Consider the following 12,344-nt stretch of genomic DNA (forward strand, 5'->3'; position numbering starts at 1 on the left):
CGCGAAAACGCCAAAATTCGCTTTTCTGCAACTCTTTGTGCTGATCAAGGTGGACGATTGGGCCACTTGGTGATTCATGATCGAATTTGTGCTTCTTGAATTGCAAAGTTGAAAGAGACTGCGCCTACAGCGCATGAAAGGAGAGCTTCAGGAGAGCTTCCAGCCCATTAGAGTAGCCTGTTGGTGTACCAGCGTTAACAGGTATAAAGACAATCATATCCAGCATATGAGTCAGTTGACCATGGAAAAAAAGAGAAAAACATGAAAGAAAGTACAGAAATGCAATGGGATAGATAGGTGCCTTTTTTGCTGGATAGACGGCAGGTCTAGAGGTTATTACACAACACGTCGGTCGTATGAGTTGTACGATACGTGCATTCCTAACAAAAAGCTAACCGAGTTCACATTTTCCTGTGTACAACATTATCTTTGAACTACTGTTTTATTTTTGTACACCCGCTTCGATGGCGCCAAGATGGCGGTAGGAGCCAGATTATGATAAGAACTAAATGAAAACAAATAAAACTATAATTAACCTCGTTTTTTTTACTCTCATTCCTAGCGTACTCAAACTTATCCAGTTTTAATTTCAGGTAAGGCGAGAAGCAAGCGAGCAACACCTAAGTGGTACACCAAAGGAAATTCGGTTATTATGCAACCACAATATCCTGTTTGTGCCCAAACATAATGGTTTCCGCTAGCTGAACAAGAAACTCGGAAAGCAGCATGCTGCTCCAATATATACGCACCCAATAGATACGTGGTCGTGGGAGGCGCGACTCCCTGAACGGACCCTGGGAAGCCAACTGGCAACCCTAAGTCAGGTCCGCCGAGCCGCTATCCACCTCGTGCATAGGTATGGTGGCGCCACCGCTCGGCTCAGGCGGTTGCACCCTCTCCCAACCCCCCATTGGATCCCATGCATTTTGAATGAAGTTTGCGATTCCGTTCCGCAAAAACAAACTAGCGCCATCTCTCGACAATACGCCACACCGACGACGCAACATTTCCTCTTGCTTCCACTGATACGCCATGCTTCTAGGTGACCCCTCTCTCCACTTTCTTTTATTTCTTTCGGTGGCCGTGAGAGCGCGCGCTGTGCACTGTGCAGGAGCGCACCCGACTAGAGCGGCTGGGCTCGTCGCTTTCGTCGCGTCTTCCTTGAACGTTGCAACGTTAATATTGTGTTAAGGCGGTGACCACACGTCGGACGATGAGCCCTGATTTTGTTCAGCTGCCATCTCATCAACGGCAATGTTTCAGACGCCTCAGTTGTGGACTTTTGTCCGTTGGTTGCTGGACAAGATGGCCTCCTGCAAGACCGCGTTTTTCCAAGTCAGCTGTGTGTGCAGTTCTCGGCGTCGTAGCAGTTTGATGACTCGAGGAGGTCAACTGGTGCTGCATCGTGGGAACCGCTGAAGTGACTGCAAGCTTGACGACATTGTGCCAGAATATTCCAGCGTACTGTACGCGCACGATTGCGCTACACTTAAAATACCACGCTTGGCCTCGCGCGTGAACCTGGTACGCCTGTGTGCAAGAAGTGTGTTATCGTTGTTGCGTCGGTTAATATTGAATTGCAATTGGCATACCGTTTTTGCAAAGGTAAGGGAAGCTGTAAATAGTTGCCCTTCTATATACTCGCTACTCCACGAACATTACTTCTAGAATCGCATTTTATGTTGAGCTGCACGTACCAAAGGAGAATCTAGCGTACGAGATACATTACACGCGTGCGCATTTCCTCTATAAATCTGAGTAATGCCACGCGTGCGCATTTCCTATATAAATCTGAGTAATGCCATGCTCACTTTAAAGCGCATGTGTTAGAGGATTGTGGCTTCAATGGTGAAAGTGATTAGATATTCCGAAATATGTGATTGCAATGCAGTTAGAACTTTCTCATATGTTAACACGGTCTGTGAACAAAAAAAAACGCTCTGTGAATGTTTGTTGGTCATTTGCTAAAGTACTTTCACGCATTATTATGCAGCTGTGTGACGGCTGTTAAAACGTTCAGTAAGTTCGATTTTGGTTTTCTTGGCCTAGTTGTGTGCTACGAGTGTTAGGCGAAGATAAAAAACGCGTGTCTTTTGTGCGTTTCTTAAGCAGCCATACAGCCGTAATAGTCATTGTTGTTGTACTGTTTGGGGTGTTCAATAAAACAAGAGTGCTGTTTTGTACTGCAACAGTTTTTACGCATGCACGTAAGAAACGTACGCAGTGCATCGCGCGCACGCATAAAAAGATGGGCCTGTCATTTTAAAACAAATAATATAGAGCAATCGACGTAACAAACGGCATGGTTGTCTAGTGGAGCAGCGTTGGCAGTACAAATATCAAACCAGGATGAAAAACGAATAGAAAAACGGCGAGTAACGAGCGCTTTGCCCAGGGCTTCTATGAGCCTCGCGTATCCACCTTTCGCCACCGTTCGCCGTTGGTGGCGCCACCAGTACAACTCAAAGCAGCAGCGCACGAGGCGGATAGCCAGTGGAGCCTTGGATGAAGGGCCCCACCCGCACTGAACCACATTTTTTTCAATAAATGTTGTTTCTCTCTCTCTCCAATATCCCACCGCTACGGCAGCGCAGAAACTAAACAAACAAACAAACAAACAAAGGGACACGATTCTCTTGATGCATCGCGGGTGCGTCTCTCAAGGCCAAACATTGGGCACGGAACGTCTAGAAAAGCTGCCGATTCATTGCCATTCGTCGCCGTCGAGATAACGCCCACACACAGCGCTCTCTTTTCTGCGCACTGAGGTGAAGCGACAGTCTCGGGGCGTGTGTACTGTTTCTTTTACAGCGAAAGCTGTTGTGAGAACATTTCAACGGCCGTTTTTGGCGCCGTAGTTGTCCGCCGCCGCCGCCGCCGGTGTCCGTAACCACTATCGCACGAAATAAGAAAAAAAAGGAAATAAGAAAAAGAGTAATGCTGCACGCACGACGTCGTGCGCGCAAACCGGAAAAGGCTGTACGCACGACGCGGCGTAATAAAGCCCTCTAGCGCCAGCTCGTGCTGACATGGCGCTCACGTGGTAGTGTTGTCCATGTTGTGGTCGTAGTGGTAGTAGCGGTAGTAGATGTTCTCTGGTGCTAGCGTGCGGATCCAGTCGGCGCCCTTAGCTTATCGTCTGCGGTCCTGCGGTCTCTTAGGCGAGTGTCTGTATTCTGCAACGGTCCCCTCTTCCGTGCACGTTGCGTGCGAGTCTCGAAGTCGACATGAATGTTGGTGCGAAGTTCGACAGCTTCGTCGGGTTTCACCGTGCATTCAGAGACTTTCAAGTCGCTACAAACAGTCTTTTTGTCACGAAGGCAAGCAAGACTGTGGACGTTGTGAATTCTCGGCTTTCTGTCGGTCTAACTAAGCTCGACTCAAAGTTAAAGTTCGCGAACATATGTTTGCAAGCACGGAGGTGTCGTGAGAAAGACGGGGACTGGAATTCGTCCGCAACAAAGGTTAGCGCCTCGCTCAGAGCGGGAACTGTGAAACTGAAAAAAGATTTCTCTTCTCCTAGGACTATGAAGAAGGACTGCCCGGCCAAAATTATCGTAACCGCGCGCCGCGCCAGCCAACTACTAGAGGTCACGGCTGTCAACTTGGAGCACAACCACGAGGTCAGCCCGGAAACATATAAGGCGTACGCGGAATATCGCCAGCTGAACGAGGAGGAGGCCAATTTCGTTAGACCCCTAATAGACCTGGATGTTCGACCTATCCTCATCGTGGAGAAGCTGCGACAGGAAACTGGTAAGAATTTTTTTTCTGCGAGATTTGTCGCTTATTTTTCTTCTTAATTTATGTTCCTGCAGGGAAAGCAGTAATCGCCAAGGATATACACAACCTTAAGTGTGCGCGGCGAGGCCAGGATGAGGCAATCCAGTTGCTGCAAGAGCTGAACGACTTGAAAGCAAAGTATGGTGCGACAGTGCTTCCCATAACAGATGAAAACAAGGAACTACAGATCCTGTTTTTCCAAACTCCGCACATGCAGCAGGCGTTTAAGTGTTTCCCGGCAGTTGTCCTGCTCGACGCAATATACCGGACCAACAAGCTGCGCATGCCTCTGTTTGTAATGGTCGTACAAGATGGATGCGGTTTGAGTCATCTGGTCGCCTATGCATTTGTGGCATCTGAGCAGCAATATGTTGTGACACGTCTTTTAGAAACATTTGTGCAGGAAAACCCTGCAGCAACGAGTACAAAAGTTGTGGTTATAGACAAAGGCTTCACTGAAGTGAACACCGTCAAAGCAGCCTTCCCAGGTTCCCCAGTGGTGCAACTGTGCGAATTTCACGTGAAGAAAGCCTTTCAAACTGCAGCTGCACAGCTCGGAAAGTCACCTGATGAGCGTAATCGTTTGTTAGCCAGCTTCAGTGAAATGCTGCATGCTCCCTCACTACAGAAATACGACGAAGCAAAAGCTGAATTCGAAAGGTTTGCCACTTCAGAATCCACCAGCTATTTCACAAAAAACTGGGCAAACATCACCGAGATGTGGGTATGGCACCTTTCTGATCAAGAATTCACAGGAGGAAACAATACCAACAGCCGTGTTGAATCGCACAACGCAAAGATAAAAAATGTTCTTTCATCGTCTTCAAAGCTTCATGGAGCTCTTCGTGGCCTCATAAAGTTATCCACAAGCTTGTCACACGAAGCACATCACAAAACCATCCTTCTGAAGACCTGCAACTTTTATAGCTATTAAGGACACGAAGGTGTGCAGGAGCAGTGTCGCCAAGTCCTCACACCGTATGCCTGCAAGCTGTTGAGCAATGAGCTGGTGAAACTGCGCGATGAACCTCAAGAGGTTAAAAAGTTATCAGCACACACCTATGCCGTCTTTTTCTACATCCACTGATGTCTGGCACGATGTCTCATTTGAAAAACATTCATGCAGCTGCACCACGTACAAAAGGATGAGGCTGCTTTGCCGGCACATGCTTGCAGTATGTGCTAAATTTGACATAAAGCCATGTCTGGGGGAAGCTGTCAGCAGGCGATGGTTTAAATCATATCAGGTAGAGTTCCTTGGAACCACTGCAGTGAACAACCATGAAGAAGTTGACGTTGACTTGGAGTCCACGACCGGCAGCTCTGCGGAAGTGCAAGTTCTGTCAATGCCAGGGCCTTCCTTTCAAAAAATGAATAGAAGGGTGATTCCACGTAAGATCGAACAAACGATGGCTGGTCGACCTCTCAAATTTATTTCAAAATTTTATATATTATTGCCTGATGAGTGGAAAGAAGAGATCCGCAATTTGTTTTGCCGCCAAAAATTTTTTCCAAGTACAGAAAATCAATAATGACGAAGAGGTGGAGTGGAGCGCTCATCCGCTCTGCTGTTTTGGCCAACTTTCGTTATGAATTGCACAAAATATATTGAAGTTAGGAAGCTGCAATTTCTTTAACTAAATATATGCATGTTTTTGCTTCTGCTTAGGTATTTTTAGTTTTTATGTGTAGTGTAAATGTTTTTATAAAAAAACCTCAAAATTGGCCCAGGGAACGTTATTTTCTTTACTTTGAACGTCCTTATCTCAAAAAAGCCTTGTACCAGAGCAACAAAAATTCCGCATTACGTTCTTCGCATGCTTATCTGCCAAAGTGCCGAATCTTAGAATTATATAGCCTTTAGCTAAAGAGATATGATTAGGCTAAGTTCAAGAAAACACCGCGTAATGCAAACTTCTGACGACAATTAAGAAAAAAACATGTTTTATATTTATTAAACCTTGTCGACTTATTCTCCTCCACATCAGCTTTCACATTCATTGAAAACATGTTGCATAATGTTGTTGCACTAATAGTTACGGCCCCTCCAATAAGAACCTTAGGCAAGGATTAGCAATTCCGACTTGTCGCCCAGCAAGTGCATAAAATGCAGGCCGGATTGAATTTCTTTTTATTAAAAGGCCAGCAGGTACCAAAAAAGGTGTCGCCGGCACTGAAGACGTTAATTTTGAAATTATTTGGTCATTGCAGCGACCACGAACGCGGGGCTACCGAGCAGGCGCGCGCGCACCCGAGATGCTCGTTGTAAGAGACGGCGCAGTGAGAGCTCGTTTTCGTGTCCTCAGACCGATTGAGTTCAAAACAGCAACACCTCTCGGGTGACTTGAACGCACGTGCACCGGTAGTCGCAGCGATCTGGTTGATCACGTCGATTTCTTTTTCAAGGGGCATAAGAGTGTCATCGTTAAACGGCGTTCCGTGAAGATCTTTCATTGCAGTGGTAGCAAAAGCACGCGTAGCACAAGTAGTCCGTCTCACTGACAGTCACTGATCTTTCGGGCGGTAAACGTTCCTTCAAAGCATTTCTGTCTAGGTCGGTAACTCTGCGAAATTGTGGCTTCTTTGCAATAATTAAAGGAGTAGTGACACGATTTTGAGACATCGCAAAAGGGACATTATTTGCTTCGTTCGTATGCATTGTCAACGCTGTCCAGACACTGGAGTCGGAACACGTATAAAATATTTTAATTTGACTTAGAAGTTTTCGTCGCTGAGCATCTGCAAGCCAGCCCCACTGCAAGGACATTATCCCGACGAGTCAAGACAGTTCCCCCGAGTTTGCGAGTTCTGCGTCCTGCATGCAGCCTAAATCGTAGAAATCACTCTCAGGGTCACTGGACGACAATTCACTCACAAGTGTTGAAGATTGGGCGAGTTGGTTCGTCGTACTTGAAATGGTATAGCGCATTACGGGGAAGAAGAAACGGCCTAGCAGACCGACACAAGAGGACAGAGCTTTAACTTCCAACGTGAAGTTGGGTGCTTCCCAACTTCACGAAAATTGTGATTTATGGCGTAGTGGATGCCTTGCTAGTGTACTTGTATTAGTAGCCCCGAGAGAGCTTACAACGGGCTCTAGAAACGCCGTTCTTCCAGCTTTCGCTGTGACTGCTGCAGTTTCAGCGCAGGCCTGGCGTTTTTCTGTTGACGCAACTGTTCTATCAATGCACTGTGATAAAACCACTTGTGAACTAATCGAAGCATTCCACATTAAGAGATACGGGGATCGATGTGTCAGCCACCCGTCTACTGTCCTGCTAGAGAAAGAATACTCCTATAGTTCTATTTAAGTAACAAGCTGCGCTAACATTTTGATACTCACAACCCCCCCACCCCCTTTTTCCCTTTTCGTAGCGTTAGCTACACGGGCCTAGCCGAGCCAGCTTCGCGTGCCTCCTCAAGAGCCGTGCTGCGCATGTGGCGAGGATCAGTGATGTCACGCACCGGAGCCGGCACCTCCCGCACACTCCGCCGCCGCCGGTCTGCGCTTTCCAGAGGAGTGACGTCTAGCCGTGGCAGACGTATTGGCACCGACGCGCGCCCAGCTATTCGCTTTCGCTGTGCAGTCGCCGTCTGACACTGCGCTGGAGCCGCTTGATAGCGCCTCTGACTGGCGTTTGCCAGTGTGGTTTAGCCATGGAAAACGAGAGCGCCAATGCTGCTCAACGGAGCAGAAGAGCGGAGAAGCTCAACTCATCGGATCCCGAAGCAGTTGCCTGGGAAAATAAATATACATGTGCCACATAATACGTATACCGTGCGTGTGTCATTGGAGCAGCAGTAAGCATGATAACCAAGCTAATCCTAGACAACCAGGAAGCCTTAGAATAATTGGCTGAACCTTTGCTAACGCTAGGTTATCCTGGTATAGACGACCTAAGCCACTGCAACATTTTTTTTTCTCCCACCTTCTTTTTCGTCGTGACGCATGTGCCCTCACAAATCAGATGTGGAAAGTCATTCTATTTCTATAGGCCAGAGAACCTGCATCACGTGCTCAGCTAGTAAGTTTTATATGTGTTGCCTCTTCAATAAACTTCCAGTTGCGAGTGGTGCACCTGTGTTGTCGGTCTCCTCTTTACGTCCCTGTTTTATTTTGCGCCTCCACTTCTTTAATCTCACGATAAATCGATAGCCCTAATGGCGGTTTTATAGTTTGAAGTTAATTTTCTTTCTTTCTGATACAGAAAGAGTAGTAAGAGCTAAAGGCCATATTGCCTGACAGAGGCTCTTACTCCTATGCGCATTCGGCATACATGTACATGTTTTCGAAGCGAGTACAAACAATACAACCAGAGAAAAAGATGCATGTGTATAATTGTCACTGCAAGTAAAGCAATACAGGCGGACATCATACATGAAAGCACTTCATGATACTTCATGACAAACAAATATATTATACAAACACTTCAAAAATATATACCTATACGCATTAAATTGTGAACTTTCAAACTGCAACACAAACCGAAAAAAAAAACACGCATATGCGGTGTACATAAAAAAAAATTAGTGAGATATATTTTATTGATAAGTTATCGTGGAATGTAACAGGAAGTTTTTTACAAATTGTTTAAAGCGGGGGGCATGAAAATCTATGTGATGCTCAACAATATTTAATAGCCGGGGTTCTTGATACTCTAGGTCCTGACGCCCGCAGTTGTCATGAGTGGTGGCATTCTCGTTTACTGGCGTAATTGATATTGAGGGGATGAAATGGGTAGGCTACTAACATGGAGCCTGTGCTTTTTTCTGTGCAAAAGCGATCTATATTAGTAAGCTTGATTTGCTCTGATTAATGAGTGTTTATCAAAAAGATTGTGTCTGGGTAAGTCTCGCGGTCAACCACGATAGTTTTCGAAACTTCGTATTACTCTTTTTTGTAGTTTCATTAATTTGTCGTAGTTTTTTGCAGTTGTTGTTCCCCATATTAATGCACAATAGCTAAGGTTTGAGTCAAAGAGGGCGTGGTACATTGCTTTCTTTAGTACTAGTGGTATAAGACTAGTAGTTTTACACATAGAGCCTACTACTTTACTGAGGTCGCTGCTGAGTTTATTGACATGATTGTCCCAAGAGAGTTTTCTTGAAACCATACCCCGAAAAACTTTTGCGTTGTTACCTGTTCTAGCTGATTTCCTTTAAATGAAACAGTAATATTAAAAGGCATTGACTTATTTATCGGTTGAAATATTATATACTTAGTTTCGCTAACATTTAATTGATGTTTGTTTTCAGCCAGTCAGATAATAAATCTGAATAATCATTAATTTATTTTTGAACCTGTTATATGGATGCATTTGAAAAGAAAAGGTTAGTGTCATTTGCATACATGACTATGTTCGGTATAGGTGAAATGCTTGGGAGGTCATTAATTTATATGTTAAATAATAACGTGCCAAGTATAGATCCCTGCGGTACGCCACTCTGTATTTTAAGATGTGGAGAGGTCACCTAGAAGTGGAGAGATCACCTGAAACATACTGAAAATGATCCGTTAGGTAGCAACAACTCTTTGACCTGGGCTAGTGGGTACATACTCGGATACATGCAGCGCGACTTGGACAAAAACAGGACGCTTGTCTGTGTTATTTGTGTCTCCTGTCTTCGTCCAAGTCGCGCTGCATGTATCCCATAGCTATGAAGTTTAGATAACAGTATTTCATGATTCACACTGTCAAATGCTTTACGCAGGTCCCGGAATAAACCACCGTGTATAAACGATTTTCAATATTCTGTAGTATTTGATGTTTTATTTTGAGGAGTGCGCCCCCACATGATTTAATTTTCCGAAATCCATACTGAAATGTACTTATTATAGCATACTTATTTAAAAATCCTTCCAGTCGTGAGTTTATGACAGCCTCAAAAAGTTTTCAAAAGAGCGGTAGTATTGAAAAAGGCCGGAAATTGTTTACAGAGTAGTCTGCGCCCCCTTTGTGAATTGGGGAGACTCGGGCTATTTTAAGATTACTTGGGAAAATTCCGCGTTCGAACATTCTATTGATAATATGGGCTAGGACTGTATATATGATATCCGATACGTATTTCATGGGAGATGCGAGTATACCGTCATGTTCTGCAGCTACATTGCTCTTAAAACTACTGATTACCCTTTCAACTTCATCTTCAGTCGTAGGAAACATTAGAAAAGAATTTGGCACAGATTGTTTCGCTACGGGGAGTCTTACATCCTCTGGATTAGTAAAGGAAGTGCTGTTACAGCATTCAACAAAGTGACTACTTCATCGTCTTTAGGAGTGCCATTTACCGAAGATATTCCTACGTCTTCACAAGTAGCATTCACTCCACGCAGTAATTTCTAGACAATTTTTTTGGATTCGTATGTATACGCGAAAAGACCTTTTCATAATATTTCAACACGAAATTAGTGAGACCTAACAGACAATAATGCCATGGAAAGTATATAGGGTGTTATTTGTAACAATTGTGAAGGAAGTAAAGTGGGCGAAAAGATAAATTGCCGCCGGCAGGTACCGAATCTTTGACTTCTAATAACGCGTCCGATGCTCTACCACTGAGCTACGGCGGCGGTCGTCCTCCCGTCCACTTTGTGGGGTATCTATGTGCATTTTAAACCTAGGAGTGATAATCGGTGGCAATCGCAGCCATGGTGCGAGTGTGGAACACTGTTTTTCTGCCTGTTGGCGTCACGTATTACGTGATATTTTTACGAGCTGGCAGCTGACCAATAATCCCTCGCATACTACCTGAAGACATCAAGTCTGCGAGAACGAGATTCTTGCTATGAATGAAGGAAAGATGACTTTTAAGGGCTCGTTTTTTTGTTAGACACAATATTAATGAGACCTAACAGAAAATAATGCCACGGAAAGTATAGGGGGTGTTATTCCTAACAATTGTGAAGCAGGTAAAGTGGATGAAAAGATAACTTGCCGCCGGCAGGGACCGACGGCAGGGACCTGTCCAAAATAATGCCACGGAAAGTATAGGGGGTGTTATTTGTAACAATTGTGAAGCAGGTAAAGTGGATGAAAAGATAACTTGCCGCCGGCAGGGACCGACGGCAGGGACCGGTCCCTGCCGGCGGTCCGTGTCTGCGCATGCCCATGCAACAGGCGAACCTATAAATCCGGCACGCGTGGCGGTCTACGTGGAAGATAACAGTTAAGGCATTTGATTTCATCTTTAGGCATGCGCAGGTACGTTTTCGCGCCTTCTTTCTTTTCAGCCGTTGTGCGTCTCTTCAGTTGTTAGTCGGCGTTTGTGGTGCCCTGACGTTTTTCTTGTGTCCGTGTTTGCACGCCCTATTTCTTTCGAAAGACTAACAGTTGGTGGCAGCGATGGCGGCGGTATGGAGAGCACGTTGATGGCGGCCTTGGCGTCAGGTTTGGTGGGAGCACGGCTTGCTTGACCTAATTGGGAGCATTAGCGGCATTTAGCTGGTAGTCGAGGTTCTTTTCTTGTGTTGACTTTACCAAATATAAGTAGTACATGCCTGAGCGCTTTTTGTTAACAGTAATCATGATAGTCACGTCGTTAACGAAACCGAACCTAGTGTTTCTAGCTGAGCAGTTAGGCATCCCAGTAGAGAAGACGATCAGGAAGCCTGAAATTATCGAAGCAATGTCCAAATGCGGAGCAAAAGACGACGAAATCGAAGAGTGTTGGAAGGCAGTCCCCCAAAGACTAAAATAACGAGAGGTAGAAATTAAGTGAAGAGGTGCAGATGGAACGCAATGACAGTTTAGACATGCGCGCATACATGCAGCCCTTCAAGGCAGGTAGTGACATCACAGTGTACCTTATCAACTTTGAGAAGACGTGTACTAGAGCAGCACTTTCCAAAGAAACCTGGTCGCAACGCCTGTTGAAATTACTGCCAAAGGAGGCAGCAGGCGTAATCGCGAGAATGCCAGATGAAGATGCGTGTGATTACGGTAAAGTAAAGCTTGAGCTGAGGCGAAGGTACAGTGTGTCAACAAAAGCCTTAAGGGTGAAGTTTCGTAACACAAGGCGTGGCCAAGGGGAGTCATTTTCAGATTTCGCCTACAAATCCATGAGGTTTTTAGAAGAATTATTCAAAGGCGCCAACGAATACGAGGACAAGCAAGGTATGCTTGAACGGTTTGCCCTAAAGCAGTTTTATGCGTCTATTCCGGGCCTATTTGCCTGTGAATTCAGGAGAAGCCAAATGTTGAGTCGTTCCAAACGACAGCTAGCTTGGGTGACGAGTACTGTTCCCGTAGAATGGAAAGTTCGGAAGAACTGCGAAAGAAGCCGTCGGGAGCATTCAAGAAGTTTCAGAAATGAACTAGCGAAACTAATCAAGGGAATTCATATCGTGTTCCCGCCCAAAGACATGTAGTCAATGCCAGTGAACCGAAAAGTTCCAAATTCGAAGAAAAATGGCGATTGGGCTGGTATAGATGCCAGCAACCAGGCCACATCGCAGCAGGGTGCCGACAGGCAACTGTGGCTCTCAATTTGCTAACCGAAGAGAGCGATGTACTCTTGCCTTACACATATGACATGAACGTAAACGACAAGAGCCTCAAGGC

General features: G+C 45.4%; 1 protein-coding gene across 1 annotated transcript; it reads left to right on the forward strand.

Annotated features, from left to right (window-relative positions):
* The first annotated feature begins 3,230 nt into the window (after positions 1 to 3,230).
* Positions 3,231 to 12,096, forward strand: LOC119403646 (uncharacterized). Its single transcript, XM_049418383.1, has 4 exons — positions 3,231 to 3,464; positions 3,524 to 3,756; positions 3,819 to 4,078; positions 11,968 to 12,096. The coding sequence occupies exons 2-4, from the start codon at positions 3,528 to 3,530 to the stop codon at positions 12,094 to 12,096; spliced, it is 618 nt and encodes a 205-aa protein (XP_049274340.1). The 5' UTR covers positions 3,231 to 3,464; positions 3,524 to 3,527.
* Positions 12,097 to 12,344: the final 248 nt, after the last annotated feature.

Source organism: Rhipicephalus sanguineus, chromosome 8 (genome assembly GCF_013339695.2).
Source record: "Rhipicephalus sanguineus isolate Rsan-2018 chromosome 8, BIME_Rsan_1.4, whole genome shotgun sequence".
In the NCBI taxonomy this organism is placed as follows: domain Eukaryota; kingdom Metazoa; phylum Arthropoda; class Arachnida; order Ixodida; family Ixodidae; genus Rhipicephalus; species Rhipicephalus sanguineus.

Coding starts and splice junctions, on each gene's coding strand:
- LOC119403646 (XM_049418383.1), top strand. CDS start 3,528: ATGAAGAAGGACTGCCCGGCCAAAATTATCGTAACCGCGCGCCGCGCC. Junction 3,757..3,818: donor GAAGCTGCGACAGGAAACTG/GTAAGAATTTTT, acceptor ATGTTCCTGCAG/GGAAAGCAGTAATCGCCAAG. Junction 4,079..11,967: donor AGCTGCGCATGCCTCTGTTT/GTAATGGTCGTA, acceptor CTGTGAATTCAG/GAGAAGCCAAATGTTGAGTC.